This window comes from Sphaerodactylus townsendi, linkage group LG05 (assembly GCF_021028975.2).
Source record: "Sphaerodactylus townsendi isolate TG3544 linkage group LG05, MPM_Stown_v2.3, whole genome shotgun sequence".
NCBI lineage: Eukaryota > Metazoa > Chordata > Lepidosauria > Squamata > Sphaerodactylidae > Sphaerodactylus > Sphaerodactylus townsendi.
In genome coordinates, this window is record NC_059429.1 from 82,730,305 (window position 1) to 82,756,768 (window position 26,464).

At 44.9% G+C, this 26,464-nt stretch overlaps 1 protein-coding gene across 4 annotated transcripts; it reads right to left on the minus strand.

The window, feature by feature from the left end:
• Nucleotides 1-94: 94 nt before the first annotated feature.
• TCP11 (t-complex 11) lies at nt 95-26,464 on the minus strand. Of its 4 annotated transcripts, none has more exons than XM_048497697.1 (10): nt 26,329-26,464; nt 24,951-25,018; nt 20,131-20,263; nt 15,234-15,354; nt 7,756-7,976; nt 5,115-5,266; nt 2,847-3,064; nt 2,477-2,661; nt 1,795-1,958; nt 95-530 (listed from the first exon to the last, which is right to left on the minus strand). In XM_048497697.1, exons 2-10 carry the CDS (start codon nt 25,009-25,011, stop codon nt 295-297), a joined length of 1,491 nt encoding a protein of 496 aa, XP_048353654.1. In that variant the 5' UTR covers nt 25,012-25,018; nt 26,329-26,464; the 3' UTR covers nt 95-294. The 4 variants fall into 4 exon arrangements, with proteins under 4 accessions (XP_048353654.1, XP_048353653.1, XP_048353655.1 ...); XM_048497696.1 differs by having other exon boundaries at nt 24,870-25,018; XM_048497698.1 differs by lacking the exon at nt 24,951-25,018 and having other exon boundaries at nt 26,329-26,444.

The window sequence follows — 26,464 nt, forward strand, 5'->3', positions numbered from 1 at the left end:
ATAAATGACTGAATCATTTCAAACTTGTTTCATCAGCTGGGAAAGATAGGACATGTGCCAGTTGGTCTAAAAACACAAAGTAACAACATTTTGAGCTGTTCGAAGGTTTATTGTGGCGGAACTTGGCATTGTCAGTTGGTATTTCAGCAGCTTCAAGAATCCATCTGAACAAGTGCTTTGGGTATCACTGCACAGAGCAGGGCAATGCTTAGTTGATTACACAAAACCTTGACCCAAAGCAGTCTGAACAACTGCCAGTCTTTTTTCCTTCTCCCTGCTGCCACGTGCACTGCCTCATTGAAGATGGTTAATTATCCCTCCTTCATTCTTCCCCTCAGGAAGCAGAAAATTCTTCAGTATTTCTGAGTAGTAGGGACCAAACACCTGTCTGTTGTGGGCAGTCAAACTGCCAAATCTCTGGCCAACTTCCAGCATTTCTTCCTGAACGGGAGCAAGGCCATGGGGGAGATTCTTAGAGTTTTGGCCAGCAGGAGACACACAGTGCCCTAGAAAATTTTCAATCCGTTGCTCTGTAGGAATTAAAACAGAAGCAGAAACAGGGTTGGTTTCTGTAATTATTCCTCTCATTACGGGTCCTAATAAGTTGAAAGCTATATTATACATTTATGAATAAATCATTCTTAGAACAGCTTGAAATGTAATGAAATCAAGTGAAAATGTCACAGTGCATAATCTAACCACATTGGCTTTTAAAGTTTAAAAGCAAGCCTTACATTTGACACAATATTGATTTTAACCTGTTTTATCCCTCATCACTGAATTAACAAGAACGGAAGAGCTGATTTTTATAGCCCACTTTTCTCTACTTGAGTCTCAGTGCAGCTTACAATTGCCTTCCCTTGCCCTCCATACATCAGACACCTTGTGAGTTAGGTGGGGCTGAGAGAGTTTAGAGACACTGTGACTAGCTCAAGATCACCCAGCAGGCTTCATGTGGAAGATTAGGGAAACAAACTTAGTTCCCCAGATTAGAGTCTGTCACTCATGTAGAGGAGTATGGAATTGACCCTGCTGTAAACTACTGCACCATGCATTCTCTGTTCTGAATGGCGTGGCATAGTAAACACCAACCTTACTGGTTAAAAACATGTACTCTGGACCAAATTAAAACTCAGCAAAAACTGATTAGCCAGGCCAGTTATAATTCAAACTATTTGCCAGTTACTAGGATTTTTAAAAAATGTTGCATATTTGGTTGCACATTCCCCAAATTACTTGACCTAATGCAACTTAACTTTTATCCATGCCATCCTTAATTTTATAGTGTACGAATTTGCTAGAAAAGTGCCAATGAATAGACTACATAAATGAATCTACTAAGCAACTACTTAGGTGTGGGCACAAACGATTCCATATACCCACCCCCCAATTACAATGTTTGTAAATTTGTCAGCAGCACTGGGGCTTAATTCATTGAGAAGAGCACAAAATACTCAAGTTTCACATTTTAGGCTATTTTATTTCTAACCTCTGCAGTAGGGCTGTATATAACTTTTACAGTGCATCCGCTGCCGTTCAAGAGAAAGATATCTCAGCTTACAACAAGTTTTCAAATATTAGTTTTTCGTTTCCAATTTGAACATACTTTTGTCTCAATTTTTAAACAGGGAAATGCAGATTTGCAAGGCAAAGACAGAAACCACGTTATAAATATGGTCCATGACTCATAACTGGATCTGAAATCCATGCTTGCATAATCTAGTCTTACATCATATTCTCATATTCAAGTGTAGAATCACACCAGATTTGCAAAAATCAACTTTCATGACTTACCTATTACCATTCGTACTGCATTGTCCTTATCTGCAATGCTCCTAATCTGACCTTTCAGTGAAGCAGCCTTTTCATCACTGAGAGCAGGATGCCCCAGTTGGAGCAGAATGCTATTTACTTCCTGATGTATTTGATTGCTGATGTCCTGTAAAGCATCTTCTAACCTAAGCCATAAACAGATATACCATTGTCACAGGATCCTTCTTGAAATTTACCTGGGGACAGCTTTTCATAACCATGGCAAAAAAGAGTCAACTTGCCCTTCTTTCACAAATTTGACTCAGCGATGCAAAATTAAAAGTGGTGCTTGGTCTTGGAGCAGCTAGCAATTAGCCTGTGTTATTATTTAACCCCTTCTTGCTTTTTCACAAGCTGCTCTCTTGTTTCAACTATCTCTCTACCACTTGAATGGTGACAACATACAATTAGCTACTGCTCCTTGGTTTAATGAGAAATGTTAAACTGCATATATTCCCTGTACTAGAGAAACTTACAGTGTTGCTGACTACCTGTTCACAAACAGCATCAGGGTGGATGCTATAGTATAGGACAAGTCTAGTCCTGCCTACTTGCTTCCTATGGCTTGCCTGTATTATGTGAATCACAGCCCTTCAGCTGAGAGCAACATGAATCCCAAGAAAGCTGAATTCACGTTTCTTAAAACAAGCTTAAAATCGCTTACCTCATTTGCGGAAGCCCATCTGTGAGGGCTTTTGTTACCCATTTCAGTCTATCTACACACCCCGGTGAGTTGGACAGCACATTTCCACATATGCTGTTGCTCACTAGTACGACTGCTGCAATAAGGGTCAGCTGATTCACTTGCATCTGGATCATATGTAAACGGTCTTTGTCCATTAACAAAGTCTACAAAAGAAAGCACAATTTTAAAGCACACCTTTCTAGCACTAGTGTTGGTTCTCAAGTTGTCAGAGCAAGAGGAATTACACTGATGCTATTAATTGCAAAATAATATGCTGCATGTTCTAAGGGACCCCTCTGAAAGTGTACCGTAGCTGTTCTTAAGTAATAATAAGCATATGCCTTCTTACTTCAGGATAGTATTTTCCTGGCTCCCAATGCAGCAAGTCCATGTATGCTTGGTTTAGCACAGCAGTAGGACTACATATTGAAACTTCTCCAGCAGCCACTTCTCGTGGTGGAACAGATGATCCACTGGTCTCAGGGTTGGATGAAGATGGTGCCAAATCAGAAGCTGATACTTTAGATGCTGCTGTGCGCAGCCACTCAGTTGTACAAGCCAGATTGCCTGAAGTACAATAGTGGAGAAAGAGGTTTGACAGAAGAACATATGTATATCTGCACAGGTTGCTCCTTGCTGATCCTCTGTGCTTTTATTTATATGATCAGCAGCCAAGCAGACAACTGAAGGGTGTGTCTGTGGGGAAATGATTCTTTTATTTGTTAGGAAAATTGATATTTTGCTTACTACCCTCACAAGTGCCACAATCTTCTAACAATTTAAAATTCACATGATAAAATAGTTCCCCAGTCCATGGGGGGAGGCAGCATTGTGTGTAGGTTATACCTCCTACTTGCCCTGTGAGCAGGGCATATGCAAATTTTTGGCAAAGGCCTCCATTTAACCCAAGGAGGTGCTCCACCACCCCAGTCCATGCCCGGCCTGCTCAGTTGCATCCTTAAGAAATAAGCAGGACATAATGTTGAAACATGAAAAGAAATTTTATTGGGCTTCTTGTGCCTCTCATTGTCTAGCAGCAGCACCTGGAGTAGAAAAGAAAATACTCCTTCAGATGGAGCGTTCCCAGGCAGCTTCTACAGCGGAGTCACTGTAACAGGACAGTGCAATAGCCTCATCTTTTGAACCTGCTACTGAAACCTCTGCAAGGACAGCAACCACCTCTCCTTCAGATTGGCACTCTCCTCTTCCTTGCTGAGATCCCAGCATGGACTGAGTGTGAGCAGCAACTTCTCTTCTGTCCCAAGGTTTCAGAGGCAGATAGACCTCCTGGCAGAAGCTCTTTAAGCTCATCAGAACCACTGACTCTTCCTCCTGCTTCACAAGGCCAGGAGGCCCTGACAAGTATTACCACCAAGATAGAACTCCCCCCATAACCCCCGCCAAGCTTTAGCCCCAACCGCAGGATGGGAGCTCCAAAATACCTAAGGAGGATTGCATTTGCATCTGGAGGGTGGTTCTCCCTCTCATCCCACTGTCATCAACAGAGCTTCCCTCCATGCACATCTCTGTGCCTACACTAGATGTTAAACATGACCTACTACAAAGATGTTAAACATGACCTGAGAATAAAGTATGAAAGTATGAAAAACAAGATGTGTCTTCCCCCCACCTCATCTTCTTCCTTACTCTCCCCGCCCAGGAGAAATCAAAGGAAGGGATTCAGTAGAGATCACTGCCATTCCACTGAGGAACCAGGCTTTCCCCCATCCCCCAAACCTCCAACAGAATCTGCCAGGGAGGCTCTTCTTCTAGACTCCCAGGCCACAAGGCCAGTGTTCTGCCCCACTATTGCTCCCCGAGTGGCTCCCTCTGCCCATTCAGAGTGATTACACTTAACTATGGCTTAAGACATGGATGAAGAGGAGTGGTCAGGGGAAGATCCGACCTCATCAGGCCCAGCCTCCACAAGACTGTTCCAATGTAAGGGCTTCTCGCAGTTCTTAGGGAAGTCAATCCACCCCAGAGGCCTCTAAAGAAACTTCCAACAAGGAGCATGCCAGTTGCTTTCACTTGGCGCCTCCAGCTCCTGCCATTGAGCCCTTTCCAGATTCCTCTGAGGAAATCTTATTAACTGAATGGGCCTCCCCAGGCACAGGAAGAAGCTTGTGTTCAATGGGAAAAAGAATGTACACGATGCTTGCTGCCACTATGAAAATTCTGAAGCTCCTCTAGTAAATGCACGGGTGGCAGCTCTAGCTTAGTGAAAACGGCAGTGCAGTGACAGTCACATTAATTATTTCCAGAACTGGAAAAGGGGGAGGGGGGTATAAGGACAGGAGGAAGCAGCATGCAAATCTACAGGATGCTGTCAGTCTTTGTTGCACACTGGTTTGGCATCAATGTAGGTATCACTGCATGAATATACGTATGCATTGAGCCATGGTGTACTTATTGAGGCAGGCAACAGTTAATAACTTATCTTGTATCAGTAATAGCAATGAAGGCAAAGAAGAGTTCTAACAGCAGCTATTCAATTATAAACTAATTTGGAGTTCACTCTTTTCTGCATTTGTGTATTTAGCATAACGTGTACATGGAGGACTTGATTGTGGCTATAGTTAACCTGCCTTAACATAAGGGATCTGATAACAGTCACCTTCAATAAATGCACTTGGTAGTTTGTTCAGGATCTCCCGGAATTTTTTCCTCTCATACTGGACAGAGTGCTCTTGGAGATAAGGTTGGAGGGCTTGTATGGTAAAATTTACCATGTCCATTTTCATTAGGTCCAGAATTCGAAATATCTCTCTATCACAGAAAACAGAAGTGAGATATACATCACTTTGACTAAAGCACCATTTCTAGCACTAAAGATTCATCAAACTATTAAATTAGTCATTTTTTAAAAAGAAATCTGCAACGTCATCATGTGCTAGAACACCACACAGAGTTAATTCCATTATCCATCCAAGGCTATCTCCCTAATGTAGAAAGTCTCACTGAAGGGATTCTTAGGTAGCTTTGTCCTTGATATACTAAAGCGCTAATGGACTAGATCCACACTGCTTGCCCTTGAAGAAACACACTCATTAATGAAGGCGACACACACTGAATTCTAATGGTATAGATGAGTAACCATGTCATGTCAGTAAAACATGAAGCTTTATACAGTTACTGTGCGTATCATATATTAAAATTCTTTTTCATCATACCCATCAAATGCAAGATGATGTTCAAATTATTGCTAGTTAGACACAAATACATTTGGTGAGTGTTTAAGGTAAAATATGGCAATATTTGGAGAAAAATAATCTATAAAGTAATACACAAAGCAGTCTAGAATTAATGCTTTTGCACAGTAATAGTATTAAACCATACAAACCCTCTAGACCCTTAGAGCAAACAGGATGGAAAGGCAGCATTAAAATGTTATAAATAACATGCATATCAAGCCACAACTTTTTTAGTTTTTATTTCAGTTGGCAAAAGCAAGAAAGATGCCCATCACATTCAACACTCACAGTTTCTATTTATTTTATTTAAAACATTTGTTAACAGCCTTTATGGATCTCAAGGCAACTTACAATATAAATAAAACATAAAAACACAACAAAGCAAACATTATAAAAAACTATTAAAGTCATAGTTTCAAAAATCCAATTAGGACTGCTGATAATAAAACCTAAATCAAGCAAAATAAATCTGTCTTCAACTATCTCCTGAATATCAACAACGAGGGGGCCAAGTATACCTCCATAATTATGGGATTGCCACAAAAAGGCCTTTCTTGTGTACCTACCAAATGACACCTCTAGCTGTGGGACAATCAAGAGGACATCTCATGATCTGAATTCCCATGCAGGAGAAAACAGTTTTTCAGATAACCTGGTCTCTAGTCGTATAGGACTTTAAAAGACACAATTCAAATCTTGAATTGGGTTCATGAGTGGATTGGTAGCCAGCATAATTGCTGTAGGAATGGGGGCATACATTCCCAATAGCTGGTCTGGACCAGCAGTCTAGCCACAGTATTCTGCACTAGCTGAAACTTCCAGACACTCTTCAAGGGTTGCCCCAAGTAGAACACACTGCTGCAGTCCAGTCTAGATGTAACTAAGGCATGGATCACTCTGGCTAGATCTGACTGACTCCGCAACAAATGCAGCCGATGCACCAGTCAGAGCTGGGCAGGTGCACTTTGAGCCACAGCCACACCTGGTTTTCTAAAGTGACCACTGTGTCAAGCAGTACTTTAAAGTTTTCAGTCTGACATTTCAAGGGGAGTTTAACCCCATCCAACACAAGAGAGATCTGAAGATTCTGGTCTGCATTTCTAGTAAATAATGAAAATAAAATGAAAAGGGGAAGGAAGAGAGAAGAATTTCAATCCACCAAAACAAACCAGGTAACCAAGAGGCTGAAAAAAGAAGGAAAACTTTGTAGGTAAAAGAAGGATTTATACCCCACCTTTCTCTCCTGTAAGGAGACTCAAGGCAGCTTAAAAACTCCTTTCCCTTCTTCTCCCCACAACAGACACCTGTGAGATAGGTGGGCTAAGAGAGTTCCGAAGAGCTGTGACTACCCTAAGGTCATTCAATAGGCTTCATGTGGAGGAGCAGGGAAATAAATCTGGTTCACCAGATAAGAATCTGCTGCTCACGTGGAGGAGTGGGGAATCAAACCCAGTTCTCCAGATTAGTGTCCACCACACTTAACCACGACACCAAGTGGGATCTCCAGAAATATCAAGGTCAATTGCAAAAAAATAAAATAAAATTGTATTAAATCAGAAGATTTTTAACCAAACTGCAAACATTAACAATTGTGCATGGAAACTTTATTCTCTCCCTGATCTATAAGATGATGTCATGTGACAGCCTTCATATATTCAAAATCCCTGGGATGACATCTAAGATCCTCGGGTAATGGGATTATTTTGGACATGAATATATTTACGAGGGTTTCCAAAGGGTAGCTTGTGAGCTTATAGTAGCTTGTCAGCTGTTGCAGGGAAGCTCATGCATCAAGATCCAGGAAAGATCATGAAAGACCTGTTCTAATTTTTTCTTTTAAAAGAATATTTCCTAGGATTCTTCTCTGCGCTGTTTAGCTTGATACCTTTGTTTCGTGTAATCTTTCTTTTCCATGTTCTGCTTTTAATATAGAACAAAACTTGGTAACATGCTAGGGGAATGGTGCTCAGGATATTTTTCATTACTTAGAAGTAGCTGTCATTAAAGAAGGGTTGACAAGCCCTAATTTAAAGAGTGATCTTTATCTGTGCCAATGGTACTCACCTGAGCAGATAAACAGGGTCTGATATGTTTCGTAGTCTCTGTATTTCCTCATCTCTGATAGGTGCACAGAGCATTGCCATCATACCCAGGATATAAGTGGTAAGGCTGGGGATGTTCAAAGCCCCATGCTCAGCCTCTTGCTTTATCAGCTCCATATCCAGAGTGTCTTCAATCTGATTCCGCAATCGGTTGTGCCGGGGCAGGATCAAAGACAGCAGGCTCTACATAAAATAAAGTATGACAAGCGAGTAGAAGCAAATATTCACATCTAGATCTGTGATCCAGAATGCTCAGGAATCAAGGCTAATATTCCAGTACAAGTAGCAGAACAATAAATAAAATTGGCATCTGATTTAAAAATTATTTCAAAATTCTTGAAGTACCGTATATACTCGTGTATAAGTCGACCCGCATATAAGTTGAGGCACCTAATTTTACCACAAAAAACTGGAAAAACTTATTGACCCGCGTATAAGTCGAGGGTGGGAAATGCAGCAGCTACTGTTAAATTTCAAAAATAAAATTAGATACTAATAAAATTACATTGAGGCATCAGTAGGTTAAATGTTTTTGAATATTTATTTCAAAGAAAAACAGTAAACTAGCTCTGAAAGTGGAAAAGAGGGTCAACAAGAACAACATGGTCTCAACAATAACTGTTTATGCTAGCAGTACCAACATTTCAGAGTATCTTTAGGAGACCCTCCTGATGATACCACCCAGGTTTGGCAAAGTTTGGTCCAGGAGGTCCAAAGTTATGAACCCTAAAAAGGGTAGCCCCATCTACTATTACAGGGGTCCTCAAACTACGGCCCGCGGGCCAATTCGGCCCTCCAGAAACATTTATCCGGCCCGCTGGGTGTTTTTGCTCATGGCCGGTAAAGGAGACGGGCATGGCAGCGACAGCCCCATTCAGTGAATGTGCTTGATGTGGAATTTGCTGTCACGGGGGCTTCCGCCAGCAGGTCTTCCCCAATGCCTACTACCCCGCCTAGTGCCCCCTGCTCGCCGCTGCGGTGCCGAATGCTGCACCTGTTGCTGCGAAGCTTCCTTCCCCCTTCCCCCACCCCTTCCCACAGCGCATGCTCCAGCCCGCCGAACGAACCCACGCGCCTCCAACCTAGCGTACCTTGCCTTCTCCGTGCGGGACTGCAGATGGTCACAAGCCTTTTCTCCGGCTGACTGGCCAGCAGCACTGAAGGGAAGGGAAGGCGAGCTGGCCCCAGGAGCCCGAAGGAAGCAGCTGCACCAGCAGCAGGCAGTGGGAAGAAGCAGGCCCAGGCTTTTGCCTTTTGCCACTTCTCCCCATCTTGCAGCCGCCTCGTCGCCCTTCCTTCCTTGCCTGTCCTGCTTTCTCCCTGCGCTGCACCCCTCCTTGGCACGTTTCAAGATCAGCAGTCCCAGGCAAGCGAAGGCCGGGCTGGCAATGGGGGTGGGGTGCTTGGGAGGACATTTTCTCTCGGGTCTCTGTGGTGCCCCCCACCCCTACTCGGCCCTTGCCTGGGAGCAGCCCATCACTCACCCCCGGGGGAGAGGCTCCCCGGCTCGCCGTCTCACCGGCAGCCAGCGCCAGCGCTTGACCAGTTCCTTCCCGTGGCCGCCCGTGTGCGCACTCATGGACCAAGCTCCACTGGCTCTCTCGCTCTCTCCCCGCCTTGCCGCCTCACCGGCTGCCAGAGGAGCTTGCTCCAGCTCCACCAGTGCGCCCACAGGCTAGCGCGGCAGCACGGCATCCACAGGGAGAAACCGGGCGGGCGGCTGCCATGGGGGGGGGGGGAGTGGCAACAACTTTAAATTTTGTTGGGAAAAGGTAAAAGTCGGATCCAGACGGATCCTCATGAATTCATATGATTTTTCCATTGGAATGAAATGAAATCACCATGAAAATGTAGAGCATGTCTTAGACTACAGGCAGCACCCAAACAATCACGCATCCCGCGTTCCGTGGCAATGCAGTGGCACAAAAACCTGTTTGAAAAAGATGGATCCTTATGGATCTGACTGGTTTTTTAACTTGCTTGCCCCAAAAACACTACCATGTCACAGTAAAAGCCCTTTGACACATGTCTGAACACAACAATCCCTCCTCCCACGCTGCGTGGGACAGCAATGGCCCAAAAATCTGTTTGAAAAACATGGATCCCCATGGATCTGACTGGTTTTTTCACTTGTTGGTGCCGCTAGCCTAAAAACTGCGCCCCCTGGTGGCCAACAAAGTTAAAACCCTAAAATATTTTTTTAAAAATACACCTCACATGTATAAGGGGGGCTTTTTCAGGAAAAACTCAACTTGTACACGAGTATATACAGTAACTTATTTATTATTTATTTATTTATTTATAATCAATTTTATATACCGCCCCTCCCCCGAAGGGCTCTGGGCGGTGAACAACATAATCATAACAGAAATAACATTAAAATCCCAGTTAAAACAGCGAATTAAATAAAATTACAGCGGCATCCGACAAATTTCATAAAACGTAATACACCCACCCTGGAAGCAGACCCAAAAAGCTGAGGGCCTCCACAAAATTAAGGGCCCAGAGCCCGAGGAGGAGGAGGCGCCTTCAGCCGGTCGGCCCTCCAAGCGCCAGTGGAACAATTCGGTCTTACAGGCCCTGCGGAACTCTCAAGATCCCGCAGGGTGGGATAGCTAAGTGGTAAAGTGTTCCACCAGGCAGGGGGCCAGGGCTGTAAAGGCCCTGGCGGAGTAGGAAGCCAACATCATCGAGGGGCTAGGGACAACCAGCAAGTTGGCCTCTGCGAGCAAGACGCAGAGGGACATGGGGTAAAGGCGGTCCCGAAGGTGCGAAGGTCCCAGACCGGCGTAAGGCCTTAAAGGTGAGTACCCACCTTGGAATGATTGAACTCAACGGAAGCCAGTGCAAAGCGCAACACAGGTTGAATGTGTTCTCCTAAAGGCACCACCTGTGAGCACCACTTGGCGCCGCTGCATGTTGCACCAGTTTTCAACTTCGGATCAGGCGTAGGAAGGCCAGCGTGAAGCGAAGTTACAATAGTCTAGCCTAGAGGTGACCGCTGCATGGATCACAGTGAAATGAGGTCTGCCTGGGAGAGGAAGGGGCCAGCTTACGCCCGGGCCTGTCGAAGATGGAAAACGCAACCCGAGGTTATATATGGGCCTGGGTCTCCATTGAAAGAGGCAATCCAGGTGGACCCCAGGCTCGCGGTTGAGGAGGAAGGCTGGTGCCAATGAAGCCCCTCCCACTCCAGTGACTGAAATTCCCCGCCTCCCCGGCGGTATTAAAGGATCTCCGTCTTGATGGATTCAGTTTTAACCTGTATTTGCAACCATCCAGCAACCGCCTCCAAGCAATGCTGCAAGAGGCTGCGGGGAGGCTGCAACTGTCCCCCCCTCATCAGCAGAATGAGCTGAGTGTCATCAGCATACTGATGACAGATCAGCCAGCTCGCACCAACTGAGCAAGTGGTCGCATATAGATGTTAAACAATGGCTGGGAGAGCCATTGCCCCTGAGGCACACCACACTGAAGTGGGCACCTCTGGGAGGCTTGGTCCCCACCACACTTGCTGACTCCGGTCCGGAGGAGCGAGACAATCCACTGAAGGACAGTGCGCGCGAGGAAGCTGACCAGAAGCTGATGGAACCCAGGTAGAGTGATGGAGCCATATCAAACGCCGCGAGTCAATAATACCAGCAGGCGATCCACCGGTCAAGTTGTATCGGGCGTGTCCGGTGATGGCGGTAGAACAGTCTCAGTCCCATGCCCAGCACGGAAGCGGACTGGAAAGGGATCGAAGCCTGTAATGCATCCTCCAGGAAGCCCTGAAGCTGCTCAACACCACTCTCAATTACCTTCCCAGAAACGAAAAGATTCGAGGCGGGCGGTAATTGGCCAGGATCTCCTGGATCTAACGATGGTCTTTTAAGAGTGGGCGGACCACTGCCTCCTTCAACCCACCGGAAAGACTCCTTGCCTCCAGGAGCCATTGATGATCTTCAACAGGTGGGGGTGGTAGTTCTCCTGGCAGGCTTTAATAAGCCAGGAGGACGCGGATCCAGAGGGACAAGTAGTAGGTCTAACAGCAGCCAGAACCCTGTAGAGCACTGGCGGAGAGCAAGGGAAAACTGGGCAAACAAGGGCGGGAAGGCGGCAAGGGAGCCTCTAGTTCGCTAATTGTATTCAACACAGAAGGAAGGTCCCATGGAGACTGACGACTTTATCTGCAAAGAAGCTCATAAATGCCTCACAGCTAATAGCCAATTGAGAGAATTTGTAGAACCTGCAGGTAATGAGGTCAAAGTCAATTAGGCGGAACAGTTGTGCGGCGTGGAGCTAGCAGATGCGAGAGAGAGGAGGAGAGGAAGGCTCTCTTCGCCTCTTTTCATTAAGCCATCTCATAGGCCTTCATAAACGCCCTATAAGATGTTACGTGAAGCCCGTCCGCGAAATTTCCTCCACTAAGCTCTGATAGTCGCCTGAGTTCCGCTTTCATGGCGTAGCTCCTCGGTATACCACGGAGCCAGCCGTGAAGCGGGACTTGAAGACGAGAACAACAACCTCAATGGCATCGGAAAGCCGGGCATTCCAATCTTCCACCTGCTCATCGAGGAAGTGTGCGGCAGGTTCAGGGATCCCGCAAAATTCCAGGAAACCAAGTGGGATCCATAAGTCTCGGCGGGCCGGACATAAAATGAGTCCGTCGCCTAGGCGGAGGCATGGCAGGTCCATCACGAACCTTCAGGGCATAATGGTCCGGACCATGGCACTCTATCAATAGAGGATCACGACCATATTAATTCCCGACCGAAGACCAGATCCAACGTGTGACCCGCCTCATGAGTGGGCTAGAACTTACCAAGGAGAGGCCCAGCGGCGTCGCCATGGATGACACCAGGTCCGCTGGGTTACTGCACATGAGGCAGCATCGACATGGACATTGAAATCCCCAAGACAATAAGTCACAGAAACCTCAATGCCCAGTCAGACACCACCTCCAGCAGCCGCAGCAGACCGTCCCCGTGCGCTGGCGACCGGGTACACCAGGAAGGACGGCCAACCTCTCCGTGTAACCACTTACGAGCGACACACTCCATGCCGGTGATCTCCGGGACGGGATGGCCCTAAAGAGGATGGAATCGGATGAACATTGCCACACCGCTTCCGGCCCGTGTTGCGTGACTGGTGGAGGCACGCAGCGAAACCTGGTGGGGAAACTTAGCGAGCAACTGTCTCCGCCACTTCACTCCAGGTTTGGTGATACAAGCTAGGTCCATCTGCTGATTTCTAAGAAATCCTGAAGCACTGCTGTTTTATTATTGATGGACCTGGCATTGATCAACACCAGGGACGAAGCGGGGTGTTCCTGAACCCAACCACCTTCGTTTCTTTGGGATAGGTCGGAGGCAGAAGGTGAACGAGCATACCCATATCTGCGTTCGTCTTCTCTCAAGCCACGCCTACCGTGCCCACCTCGTCCCATTAAAACCGGGATCCCTAGCCCCAATGGTTTCCCCATCCCCACCACTCCCTATTTATCCAATAGCCTACTAAACAATAATTACACCCCCTGATAGGTGGGACTGAACTTACTGCTGACTGACATCAATCGACTAACTAGCACAAAATAGACTGAACACTCCACCTAAACAAAACCAACTAGCTGACTACCCATTAATCCTACAATACTAAAACAACTACTCTACAATACATTTTCTAACTGAATTAACAGACAGGAGTAAGATAAAGAGGCGAGATCTGCACCCAATCACTGGATATAGCAGCTCAGTACTCTCACTAATGAGCTGCAGATGTAACTAACTGTCACGGGTACCTGCCTCTACCTGACACTCAAATAGATGTAAAATGCAGGGAGAGATCAAAACCAGAGTCAACAGAGAGGCGTCCAGTAGATGGTGAAGGGGAATGGCAACTGCCAATTCCTAAGCCCTCCTGAGTGGACAGAAGTGGCCAAGCAGGGGGCTCCCACTGCCCGCAAGCCACTTGCTTTGAATTCAGGCCTGAAGAGCTAATGGAATGCCTGTGGGCAAAACAGGGTAACAGCAGGAGGTCTATGCCTCTAGCTCGTCAGGCAGTTCAAAATGCCGGTTTTCGTCGCCATGCTGCTCCCTGGATCGCGAGCGCAGCCCTCACACTACCGGCCGCCCGGTCGAAGGAGCAGCTGGTATTCCTGTTGCGATTGGTCTATCTTTCCAACAGCTCTCCAAACCGATCTGTTCGCCCGGTCGCCCTCCTCAGCAGCCACACTTTAGGGCTACAGCTCGCCCGCGACCTCTCTCACCGCCGTCTTACGCCGAGACCCAAAGGGGGGGCAGTGGGCACTCCCAAAGTTGTTGACTCGCCAAAGCCTCAACCTCAGCTAGGGAGGAGCGTCCGTCACCGTCGCTGCCTCCGCCTCTGCCCCAGCCCGCGAGGCGTTTAGCGAGGAGAACCAGCTGAGAGCATGGCGGGCGCCGGGAAGCTGCGGGATTCTTGTTGTCGCTGTCGTCCCCCCCAATTCCAAACTCCCCAGTTCGTAATAGCGAGGCCCCTCGATACAGCAAAAGAAACCAAGGCAAGAGCCAAGGCTCACCAGGAGCAAGCAATACAAACGGAAGGCGGACACCCCGAGCACAAGGATGTAAAGGCGGCAGATTCAGGTACCTCATGCGCTTGGTCGTTCCAGGCTTCCAGGCTTCGTGTAGTTGTTCGGTAATTAAGTTATTAAGCTGTTAAGTTAAGTTCCACTGTTGTTAAGCTCCAAGTCCAAGGTAGGCAGAACTCTCTTTATAGGCTAAAAATCCTCACTAAAACCCAGGAGGGAGTCTAAATAAAACTTTAGTGTAGCGGAGCTCCGCTGCCGAGCTCCGTCGCGGACGCCATTTTAAACCTTGGCTGACCACAGAAAGCAACTTTCTATAGTTGACTGTACCTTTACTATGGGCAGAAATTTGAATAAACTGGCAAACTGTGGTAGGAATTGGTTGTGGTGGGTTTTCTGGGCTGTGTGGCCATGGTCTGGTGGATCTTGTTCCTGATGTTTCACCTGCATCTGTGGCTGGCATCTTCAGAGGTGTATCACAGAGAGAATTTCCCTCTGTGATACACCTCTGAAGATGCCAGCCACAGATGCAGGTGAAACGTCAGGAACAAGATCCACCAGACCACGGCCACACAGCCCAGAAAACCCACCACAACCAGTTGAATCCGGCCATGAAAGCCTTCAACAATACATGTGGTTGGAATGTTTCAATAAATGGAACGGCTTTTCCTTAAATATATCCTCCTAGAGAACTTCCCACACTCTAGTCTAGGGTATGGCCTAGAGAACTTCCCACACAGGAACTAGAAAGTCTCAATTTCAACAGCACTGTACTACAAAATGAGTAGAAGAATTAACCCTTGCAAAGATGCCCCCACTTAAGGAGAATGACGTTTTTCGCAAATTCAGGGAGTAAAGAACAAATAATTACATTTCCCCTCATTTTAATTTACCTCTTTGATTTCTTGGATTAGTCTGACCACATGGGAATAGTCTGGTGGTGTTTTAGAAAGCTCTTCTCTCAGACTGTCCCAAAAAGCATTGTGCAGTGTCTCCTTCACCCTGCTTTCTAAACTGCAGTGGATTTAAAAGCAGTTGCTATTTAAAATTTTTTACCCAGTTTTGAACAGAAAAAGTCATACAGCATCTCTAAGTATTGATTCCAGAATCTGTTAAAGATTTCCCCTTCACAAAAGCAACATGTTCTAACTATTAACTTTCTGATGTTTTTTCCAGACAAGGCTGTGAAAATGCAACCCCATCACAACAGTAGAATCAACTGGTACAGAAATGGGCAGGAATAGCATTCACTTCTCTCCCTGTTCTCATGCATGCTTTCTCCCTCCCTCCTCCCCATACCACCCCGTTCCTTCCCTTTTCCCATACTGCCCATTTGCAAAATTGCAGATATGACTGGGAACCACCTCCTTGCTTTTCCATTTCTCCACTTAGCTAGAGTGTGGCTTGGCAGGGAAAAAATTTAAAATGTAATTAAAATATAAGTAAGGAGGAACAGCAGTCATTTTGAAAGTGACGCCATGTCCAAACTAGATGTGATGGCATCCTCATCTCTGCCGTGGGGCCACCACAGCCATTTTAAAGCTAGTTTGGCACATGGCTTCACCTCTTTCCCATGGTGGCTATAGAGTGTCCAGACAAGTGCTGTACCACCAGAGACCCTGCTGTTCCCTGTTTAAATCAGAACAAAGGGATGCTTTCATACAGGAACATTTTCTCACAAGGAAAGCAAGAAACCCACAGATTAATGAGGAACATCCACCTAATGTTGTGCTCATTCTGAGCATGATAAACAGTGTTACACTTACTTGGAACTGTTGTTTGTCGAGTGGTCTTCTGTGCAGGCAAACACTAGGACTGTGCATGTGCAGGCCTGCCACAGGAAGATCTGACAAGAGTCTGTGAAGCTCTGCAGCTAAGAGTGCTCCTTCCCCCACATCAATAATCCTGAGGAAGCCAGCCCACCCAAGCGCACATATGTCATGGAGGAGGGGGAGCACTCTTTCCTCAGATCTCCTTCCGCCACCATGCTGGTCCAGAATTAGGCACAGCAGGGAAGGAGGGGGAATGCGTGTCTGCACAGAAGACAGCTCAGTGAACACCAGTTACAGGTAAGTGCAACACTGCTTTTTCATCTTCATGGTCTTGCTGTGCAGTTCCAAGTGGGAGAGTAGCAAGCCTTAGATACAGAGGTGTGCCTCATCTTACTTAAATAATGCTTACAAAATTGTTCTCCCTATAGCTGTATCCTTACAAGAATCCACATCCATTGCATAACGCTGGATAAAGGTGGATGGACCATGTGGCTGCCCTATAGATGTCTGATAGATCAACATTGGCAAGGAATACAACTGACAAAGCCTGTGACCTGATACAATATGCCCAGAATGGAAAAGAAAACTGAATATTTGCAGACTCACAAGCTAACTAAATAGCTCTAGACACCCATTTAGATAGGGACTGTGTGGAAACAACCTTTCCCTTATTACTCCTGAAGACACACAAAGAGACTGTTGTCAATACTGAAAGTGGCTGTAAGTTGAATGTAGAATAATAAAGATCTTTTTAAACATCCAATGTATGCAGTATTCTTTCTGCATCTGACATGGGGGTGAGGAAAAAACACAGGCAATATGATGTCCTTGGACAGATGGAATCGAGATACAATCTTAGGAAGGTATTGTAAGCTGGGGCATAAGATCATCTTATCGCTCTGGAACTTAGTGAAGGGGGAATCTATCCTCAAAGCCCTCAGGATCCCCACCCTCCTGGAGGACATCACAGCAACTAGGAAAGAAGCTTGATACGATAGCAAATGCAAGTCACATTTAGACATAGGTTCAAACAATTTCCCCATCAACTTAAATAACACTAAGGACAAACTCCACTGTGGTACTGGAGAGCAGATGGGGGAAACAAGTTGTTTAGTCCTTTCAAAAACCTCTTTGCAAAAGGATTGGGGGGGGGGGGAAGGATTTAGAGTCAACACCAATGTGGAACAAAGAAATTGCCACTAAATACAGCTTAATGGATGAGTTGGCCAGACCACTATCTTTTGGAGTCAACTGACTTTTAACTTTAACTTTAATTAAAGGACAGCAGCATCAATAAAAGGAATCCAAATACAAATAGGTATCACCTCTTTTCAAAGTGAGGAACTTTTACACTTATTTAATGCAAGACTATTTTTTACATACAGAAGAACAAAATTTTGCCACAGCATATGAAATACTTGGCTCCTTAAACAAAATTCTGGTCAAAAATACTCTGTATCAGGTGTACAGGTTAAGTGTCCAAAGTGATATAACAAGAGTGTAATTAGTTGGTTCCTCTCAACAGTATAAAATCCACAGTGGAGTTATATATGTCCTTGGTACTGCAAACGCAGCAGTGCAACTCCAACTGTATATTTTGAAACCTACCAGACAGTACAGCCAAGGGAAGTGGAGTCAGGGCTGATAGCTCTCTCTTTGGTTAAGGGGATTAAAAAAGTTACTACCTGGAGATTCGTGATTTCATCTGCCATTTCCTGAACTGTCTGTTTTAGAATGCTCCACTTGGGTCCTAGTGCCTTGGGAACCGAACTAGGTAGGCACTAGGACCCAAGTGGAGCATTCTAAAATAAAGAAAGTCCAGGAAATGGCAGATGAAATCACAAATCTTCTGTCATCTTTATCCTGAATAGGGTATTATTTGGGCCAGGACATCATCCTTCTATTCTTCCACAAAAAAAGTGGAAAATATGTATAGAATTCAACAGGAAGGTGTGGAGTTCCTCTTCCACCACCCAGCTCTGAATTCTATTGTTACTGAATTTCTCCCTAATAAGTACAAATCTGGCTCTCGTTTATCCCCAAGTAACAGAGAGGATAGAAAGGTGGATATATGGGGTGAAAATTATATTCCAGTAATGCCTTAGGTCTGCACATTTCCAGTTATATAGCTATCGCAGCCAGATATCAGGCTTTTCTCTGGGACAAATTGACCATCCGGAAGAAGTAAAATCTTTAGTCATGAGGCCTCAGGCTAAAGATCCTAGTGTAGCATGGCAACAGTTAAATGCGGCCTTCCATGCAGCCAACACAGCAATGAAATCTATGACAGATGCTGTAGTTTTGTGAAGACACTTTTGGCTGAGGATTTCAGCCTTGCCTTACAATACCAAAGACGGGTGAGGACCTAGCCTTTGAAGGCCCAACTTTGTTTAGTGAGCATAACAATCATCCCCTGGATTGGATTCAGAAGAACAAGACTACAGTTAGATCTTTGGGCATCACTGCTCAGCCTCCAGGCTTTTAAACAAAGGTACTTCCCTGCAGAGCCATACTGTCATGTTGAAGGGGAAGCAGCAAAGACTTGAACTATGAGGGTGGTGGGTCATGACGTAACTTGCATCACATCTATACTTTTAACAGACTCAAACTGGGGGAAAGGGAAGGTTAGAGGAGAGTGGGAGTAACAGCAAAGGAAATGAGAGAAGGGGGAAACATGTGTTGTTGCTGCCATAGTAGGGACATGTTTTCACACACTAATCCAGAAGCCAGTTTTTCTTCTCTAGAATGAAGACAGTGGCATATGGACATTCCTTTTATATCCTCCTTGATCTTCTTATATCCTCCTTGATCTCAGATTGCAAATGCCTTAGCAGACCAGGTGTTCAGGAGCAGCAGCAGCAGAAGGCCATTGCTTTCACCTCCTGCATGTGAGCTCCCAAAGGCACCTGGTGGGTCACTGTGTGTAGCAGAGTGCTGGACTAGATGGACTCTGATCTGATCCAGCAGGCTAGTTCTTATGTTCTCTTTAATCTGTGGGTTTGCTACTTTCTGTGCACATACAAATTCCTGTATGAAAACATGAGACCTAAAGTCACACAGCAAATAAGGCACAGGTGCAGCTAGTTCACTACTGACTGTGCCATTGGCTGAAAGTTTAGCTGAAACATCAGGATTTGACTAACTCCTGATTTTCTTGGCAGTCAATCCAGAAACACTGAAATCAGTTTAGGCAAGTTCTTCTGCAAGTCTGTCCTCCCTCTGAATTTTCATGTTCCTTAAATAATCAGGATTTTCAAATGAGGAAGCTACTATCATCAGTGGTGCGATAGCACACACACTCCTTTTTATTTCTGTGCATGCTTATATCTACACATCAATATCATGACTATATTTTTAAAAGGGGGGCTAAAACATCAATACATCAATATAGTGTTGTAGTGATAGGTTAAGCGGGTTGTCCAAATCTCCAGGGTTCATTATTTTTAAAAATTAAGTCGGTAGAAATCAGGAGATAAACTGAACCAGTATGCAGAAATGCCATCCATTTCTGCATAAGATTTTTTTTCTAAACAAAAACTGTGCACTGTTGCAGAAGAACATGCAAGTCTTTCACAATTTGTGCTATATCAGCATTAGGAAAATTCCTTGTGCTGGGTCATGCTAAGTTAGTATCTGATGGAAGGAACTCTATTGCTTCCATTCCCTTAGCAAAATATGTTTACATATATCGTTGTTATCAACACAATGTTGTAAGGGTGAAGCAGGAAATAAACCCACATCCTAACAGCATCAAATCTAGGCCTGTTGGAAAATTACCACAGTTGTCTTACATTAGCTGAATTTATGCTCTGCTACATGGGTCGGGGAGGGGGGTCATTTAGTAAATATTTACCAATACTGCTCATTTATCAAGGATAGGGGCTTAAATGAAAGAAACATGAAGCTTTTACAAAAACATTTTGGCCTCCTTCCTACACATCAAGAAAGCTAAGAGTTCAAACAGCTAATATTTATAATTGGAAAATTGCTGGAGAATAGAAAAATGAACAAAACCCACCTGTTTGGTAAGAAGTTCGCATCTTGTAATTGGAAGTCATGGTTTACTACAATTTCATGTGCTATGGTCATTTTTGAAAGTTCATTGGCTGCTTCCAGGAGTTCTGACATGGAAAGGATTTGAGGAGGACTAGCTGCATCAAAAGAAAATAGAATGACATTTGTGTATTCCTGAAGTAACAGGAATGTATAAGACAGTGGTGGCGAACCTATGGCTCGGGTGCCAGAGGTGGCATTCAGAGTCCTCTCTGTGGGCACGCATCCCACACACACACACACACACACACACATCTAGGCTGGCCTGGGCCGCTGGGCACGACATGTAGGTAACACTGTTAAGTGCTGTTAAACCCCACTGATTTTCATGGGAAGCACAATCCTTTATCTGGGAGTAAGCTCAGTTGCTGGCAGTGAGGTTTGCTTCTAAACCCTCCTAGGGTCGTGATTCACCCATTCGAAGCGTTGCACGATTGCTTCAAAGCAAAGCCACCGACTACCACCAAGCTTACTCCCAAGTAATGCACGCCTTGGAGCCAACCATTTTTTCTAAACTAAAACCTCACTATTCAGGTTAAATTGCCATGTTGGCACGTTGCGATAAATAAGTGGGTTTTGGGTTGCAGTTTGGGCACTCGGTCTCGAAAAGATTCACCATCACTGGTATAAGAGAAGGAAGAATTCCTCTCCATTATTTGTGTAGGACTGATTTAAGGTTGTGTGCACAGTTTGAAACATGCTAAATCTGTCACTTGCCTCTAGCCCATGTACTGTGATTTGATAGGGCTTTTTGTGCACACAGCCTTAAAATCAATCCTACACAAATAGATGAGTGGGAATTCTTCCCTTTCTTGCAGTTCCAGCAAGCAACTATATCTGTCCTGTTTGATTACCTTATGTAGGTGGTAGGGTTTATTTGTTGTAGTCATAAATTGAATTAAAATATTCTAAGGTTCCTGAATGGCCCAGGCTAGCCTGATGTTGTCAGAACTCAGAAAACTAAGCATGGTTGGCCCTGGCTAGTACTTGGATAGGAGACCACCAAGGAATTCCAGGGTTACTACGCAGAGAAAGGCAATGGCAAACCACTTCTGTTAGCCTCTTGCCTTGAAAACCCTACCAGGTTGTGATAGTAACTGCGACTTGACTGCAATTTACACAAACACACAAGTATTTCAAACATCTGATCATAAAACATAGCCACAAAATTAAACCAGTTTCACAAAATGTAGCCAACTTCATTAGAAGGCCGAGCATAAGTAGGGATTGACTTTGAAGTAGATATGACTGACTGACTTCGGAGTGAATAATATTTTGGAATGGGCAATATATGAAGTGCCTCAGTCTAATCCTCACTAGGAAACTTGATTCTGATTATTCAGCCTCTGCACCTGGCATTTAAACCAGACAATCTGGAGTAAACTGTCCCCTATTACCAAAGCTTCCACACAGACAATATTCCATGAAGTTTACTGCTGCTGTTACTGCCAGATGGGGGTCCTTTAGGTATTCAGGTATGCTGGTCCCAAGCTACATATGATATTTAATTGGGCCTGGAAACAAATTGGTAGTCCATGTAGATGGGCCAAGACTGGAGTGATTCTGCTGCTACAATGCACTTGACAGTCTAGCTGCAGCATTCTGTACCAGCTGAAGTTTCTGAACAATTTTCATGGATAGTTCTTCGCACAGTGCATTGCAGTAATCTAATCTGGATGTAACGAAGACACACACCACACTGGCCCAATCTGTTCTTCCCAGGAAAGGTCAAAATTAATGAACCATCTGAAGCCTGTATAGAGCATTCCTAGCCACAGCTGCCACCTGCTAATCTAACAATTAGGCTTTGGTCCAAGAAACATCCCCAAACTATAGACTCGTTTCTTCAAGGGGAATGCAAACACAAGTAGAATGTGAGGCACCTTAAACACTGAAACAGACCTTCCGCTCACCAGCAGCACTTCTGTGTTGTCAAGATTAAACTTCAGTGACTAGCCCACATCCATTCCAAAAGTGCCTCCAGGTTCCAGTTCAGGGTTTCTAGTCTCCTTGGGATCCCCCAGAAGCACAAGACGGAGTTGAATGTCATCTCCATATTGGTGACAAATCCACCCAAATCTCTGCATGCTCTAATGGTGAAGTTTCATGTAGATATTGGAAACCATAGGGGACAAGATGAAGCTTTGTAAGGCTCTACAGGCCAAAGGTCTAAACAGCAGTCCTCCAGCATCACCTCTGAAACCTAACTTCCAGGCAGTGCAACAGAACAACCTAATGGGTTTCATAGATCTTACACTGAGTCTGTTCCTGCCCCATGAACAAGCAATATTCTTTTTTGACTGGTATTAGATTGTAAAAAATGACATAAATGACACATCAAAGGTTTTTAAGGAGTAGAGGTATCAAGGAGCAGGTAGTTCTCCTATCACTGTTTTTCACGTGAACTCTCTGTTCCAGAACATCTCAGCACTTCTCTTTGGGTTTGGTGAACCCACTTTGGCATGCATGTGTGTATGAATGGACAGAGGGTGGGATGCTTTGGTTTTAAAGTGAATTCTAGCAAATGCTTGGTCGATGTTTAAGATGTCACTGGGTAGACATTACTTTCCTTATTCTCAATTCTTGGGACAAGATCTTGCTGCCACTGGCAGGCTGGAGTCAAGGTCTGATCAGCTCAGAGGTTCACTTTGTGCAGGATGGCACATTCTGTACCTAGCAGTAGGACTGGAACCACCAAAAATACTGTTTCCCAGTATCAACCAGGAAAAGCAGTCCAGAAGGATACCATGATCAATATAATATTGAAAGCCACGGGGAGGTCCAGAATCTTCAGAATTGCATTCTTTCTGCCCATCACCTAACACCAGGGCAGTCAAGGCTGTTTCAGGTCCATAATCAGGCCTGAAACCAGATGCAAAAGAATCTGAACAATCCACTTCATTTAGGAATCCTTGAAATTGACCAGTCACCATCTATTCAATCATATTGTTCAAGAACTGAACATCTGAGACCTGTTACTCAAATAACAGGGCCAGGAAATGCTTCTTTAGCCATGGTTGTGCCACAACCTGTTTCAAGACTGGGACAGCCACCACCTTTCTCAAGGAGATATTAACTCCATCTACCCCACAAGTTACTAATCATGGCACCACCTCTCACTCCAGTCTGCCCCTCAAATACATCACTCCCACAAGTAGGGGAGAGAACCAGTGGTGGGATTCAGCAGGTTCGCACCACTTTGGGTTTTTAATCACCCCCATCCCCATGTTTTTGATTTTTTTAAAGATTTACATTTTTTTCTACAAAGCTGGCTTGTAGGAAGATCTGTCTTGCCTGTTCATCACTTCAGTCTTTAAATTTTAAGCAACCTCAGATTTGGCTGACTTTGCTATCAGTATATAGATGTTAAATACAATTTACCCATCTTCAGCGCTAATGCAAACTAATTACAAATTTCAGTGCTTGGTGCAAAACAGTGTGTCACTAGATGCCGCTTCAGCAGTTAGGAGTGCTGGGCAAGTTCTTTTCCCTTTTGTATTGAATTTAGTTTCCTGCCTAAATGTCTTCCATTCATCTATATGTGAGAAAATAAAGAAAATAAAACATTTATATTTTCAACTTCCATAAACCTACCAATAATACAGTTATATCTGTTGGCTAAGTTATAATTAATATATTTTAAGTTGGTAAATCAGAAAAATAATTTCAGTTTGATGGGGAATTAAGTATTGCATATATTTCAATTCTTCCCATTTTTCTGGGGGGGGGGGGGGGTCCCCATCCTGGTTTCAGGAAATGTTAATACAGAGAGAGGAAAATCTGATCAGGAAATGTTAATACAGAGAGAGGAAAATCTGATCAAAGCCTTACCTGAGTAATAAAACACATATCCCCAGGCTCTAGGCATAGCTTTGGAGTAAATAGATAAAGAATTGTAGCAGGAACATTTGCTTAAATCTGGCCACTTTTTGACACATGTCCATAATTTGATTTCAAATCTTGGATTTCAATTTCAATTTCAAATCCAGATTCAGTAAACATAAAGAAACCCAATAGTTGCAATGAAATTGGAGTGTAGTGAGACAGAGATCAAAAGATGTTCTATTTTTTTATCATTGTACCACCCCAATTCAGAGCGGGGGAGGATCCACTTATGGAGGCTGTGACCATGGATTTGCTCTCCACTGGGCACTTACCCTGGCAGAGGGGCAAATCTGCCAGCGGACAGCCGCCAGTGACCCTCCCTGGTGGCCAGACATGGCATAGAGCAGCACGTCAGTGCTGTGAACCCCTGCCACCTCTGCTGGCATAATGGGGGGCATTGCATTAGTCGGCTTCCACCCAGCCTTTCCCTGCCAGAACATCCGTGCTGGGGCTTGGGCTTACACCACCCCTTCAGGTGATGTAGGCCGATAGAGCCCAATGGAGGGCTTTTTGATGGTGGGGGGTGGGGCTTTTTCCCTTTTTTGCCTCCCCGCACCACCAAGAAGCCATCTTGGTGGTGGTGGGGCAATGCTGAAGCAGTGCTGCATCCCACCACCAGGGGCTCTGGATTGGACTATTGATGTAGCAAGGCCTGGTAATTTAATGGAGTGGGTGAAAATCGGTCCAGTTTCTAAATTTTTGGTGGGTTCCTTTTCTTGACACAGAACATTTGTCTGTGTCTGTATTATACAATTAACTGATGAAAACATATCTTGAGGGACACCTGATTTACGAGCAGTCAATCAGAACAGGACATACAAATTGGGAAGTCAGGCAGACAGAGGTTGGGTACATTTTCAGCAACATTGTCTTCACAGTTGCTCACGCTTTTGGAATTACAGTTTGTGTTCTGAGATGCACTGGAGTCACTTGAAGTGGTCTTTTCTTCATGATTAGGCATCTTGTTTCTAATGGAAGACAGAGATTGATTATGCAGAAGGAAAGGTAGTTTGTAACCCAAAGCCTGTCCCAGCTCTCTACTTCATGTTGCAAATCAATATCTTAATTAAGTGGTCAACATAATGAAAGCATATCTCTGCACTGAAAAAATGGTGGAGATTCTTTCATCACACCCAGTCCATTGGCTCTAGGTTAGTGGTTCTCAACCTGTGGGTCGAGACCCCTTTGAGAGTCGAACGACCCTTTCACAGGGGTCGCCTAAGACTCTCTGTATCAGTGTTCTCCATCTGTAAAATGGATAAATGTTAAGGTTGGGGGTCACCACAACATGAGGAACTGTATTAAAGGGTCGCGGCATTAGGAAGGCTGAGAACCACTGCTCTAGGTCTCCCCCTCTATTTTTTAAGGCTGAATGTTATGTAAACTATTATCAAAGCAATAACTGTTTTTCCTTGGCATAGTTCACATAGCTCTCCTACCCATTTTTATTTTATAGGATATCACACATATTCAGTGCCTTATGCAACCCCACAAAAGCAATCAAGTGTATCAGGGCCAAACTTTTAAAAACGTAGCAGAAGTGTTTAGACATCACATAGTTGAGCCAACTAAAGGTAGACGCCTAAAGACAAACTGTCAAAAAGAATGTGAGGTGGTTACTAACAGAGATTCCACATCTAAGAATTCTAGCTCCATCATGGAATTCCTTAAAAATATTTTTTCAGTCTCATTAGCTTCCCAATCCCCCCCCCCCCCCCCCCCCAGTCTTGTGTGTTTACACTTAGGGTTGCCATTGTCAACTTCCAGATGGGGCCTGTTGATCTCCCATAATTGCAAATGATCTTTAGATGACAGATACCAATTCCCCTGAAAAAATGGTTGCTTTGGAGTGTGCACTCTATAATGTGATACCTGCTCAGATTCCTCCCCTCCCCAAATCCTCCCTTTCCTAAATTCCACTGCCAAATCCCCAGGAGTTTCTCAAACCAGAATTGACAACCCTAAGCCAATTAGATGCAGTGGTGGAAGAATGCAGCACCCGTTGAAGTTCTTGCTGTCACTTTGCTTTTAATGTTATGATTAGGAGGTTTCCTAAACGGAAAGGGGACGTTCAAAACTTTCTCCAGTAGTTCTTGTTCCAGGTATTCAGTTACCTAGCTGAATTTGCCTAAGCCTTCCCAGTTTAAAAGGCGGAGCAAAGAATAACAGTCCTGTGCTCTCCCCCCCTATCAAGTCTCTGCGGGGGCAGAGGCCGGGCCACCGCGCAAGACAATGATTTAAATGGCGAGTGGTGAGAAGCGGCATCAGCCACTCTCACCTTCCCTGGGAGGAGACAGTGAAGAGGGGGGAACGAGGCAGAGCCGGGCAACGATGACCAAGGGAGACGGGCTGCGCCACAGCCGGTGTTCTCAAGCCGCCACAGAACAACTGCCGTTACTCGTCCGTTGGTGTCG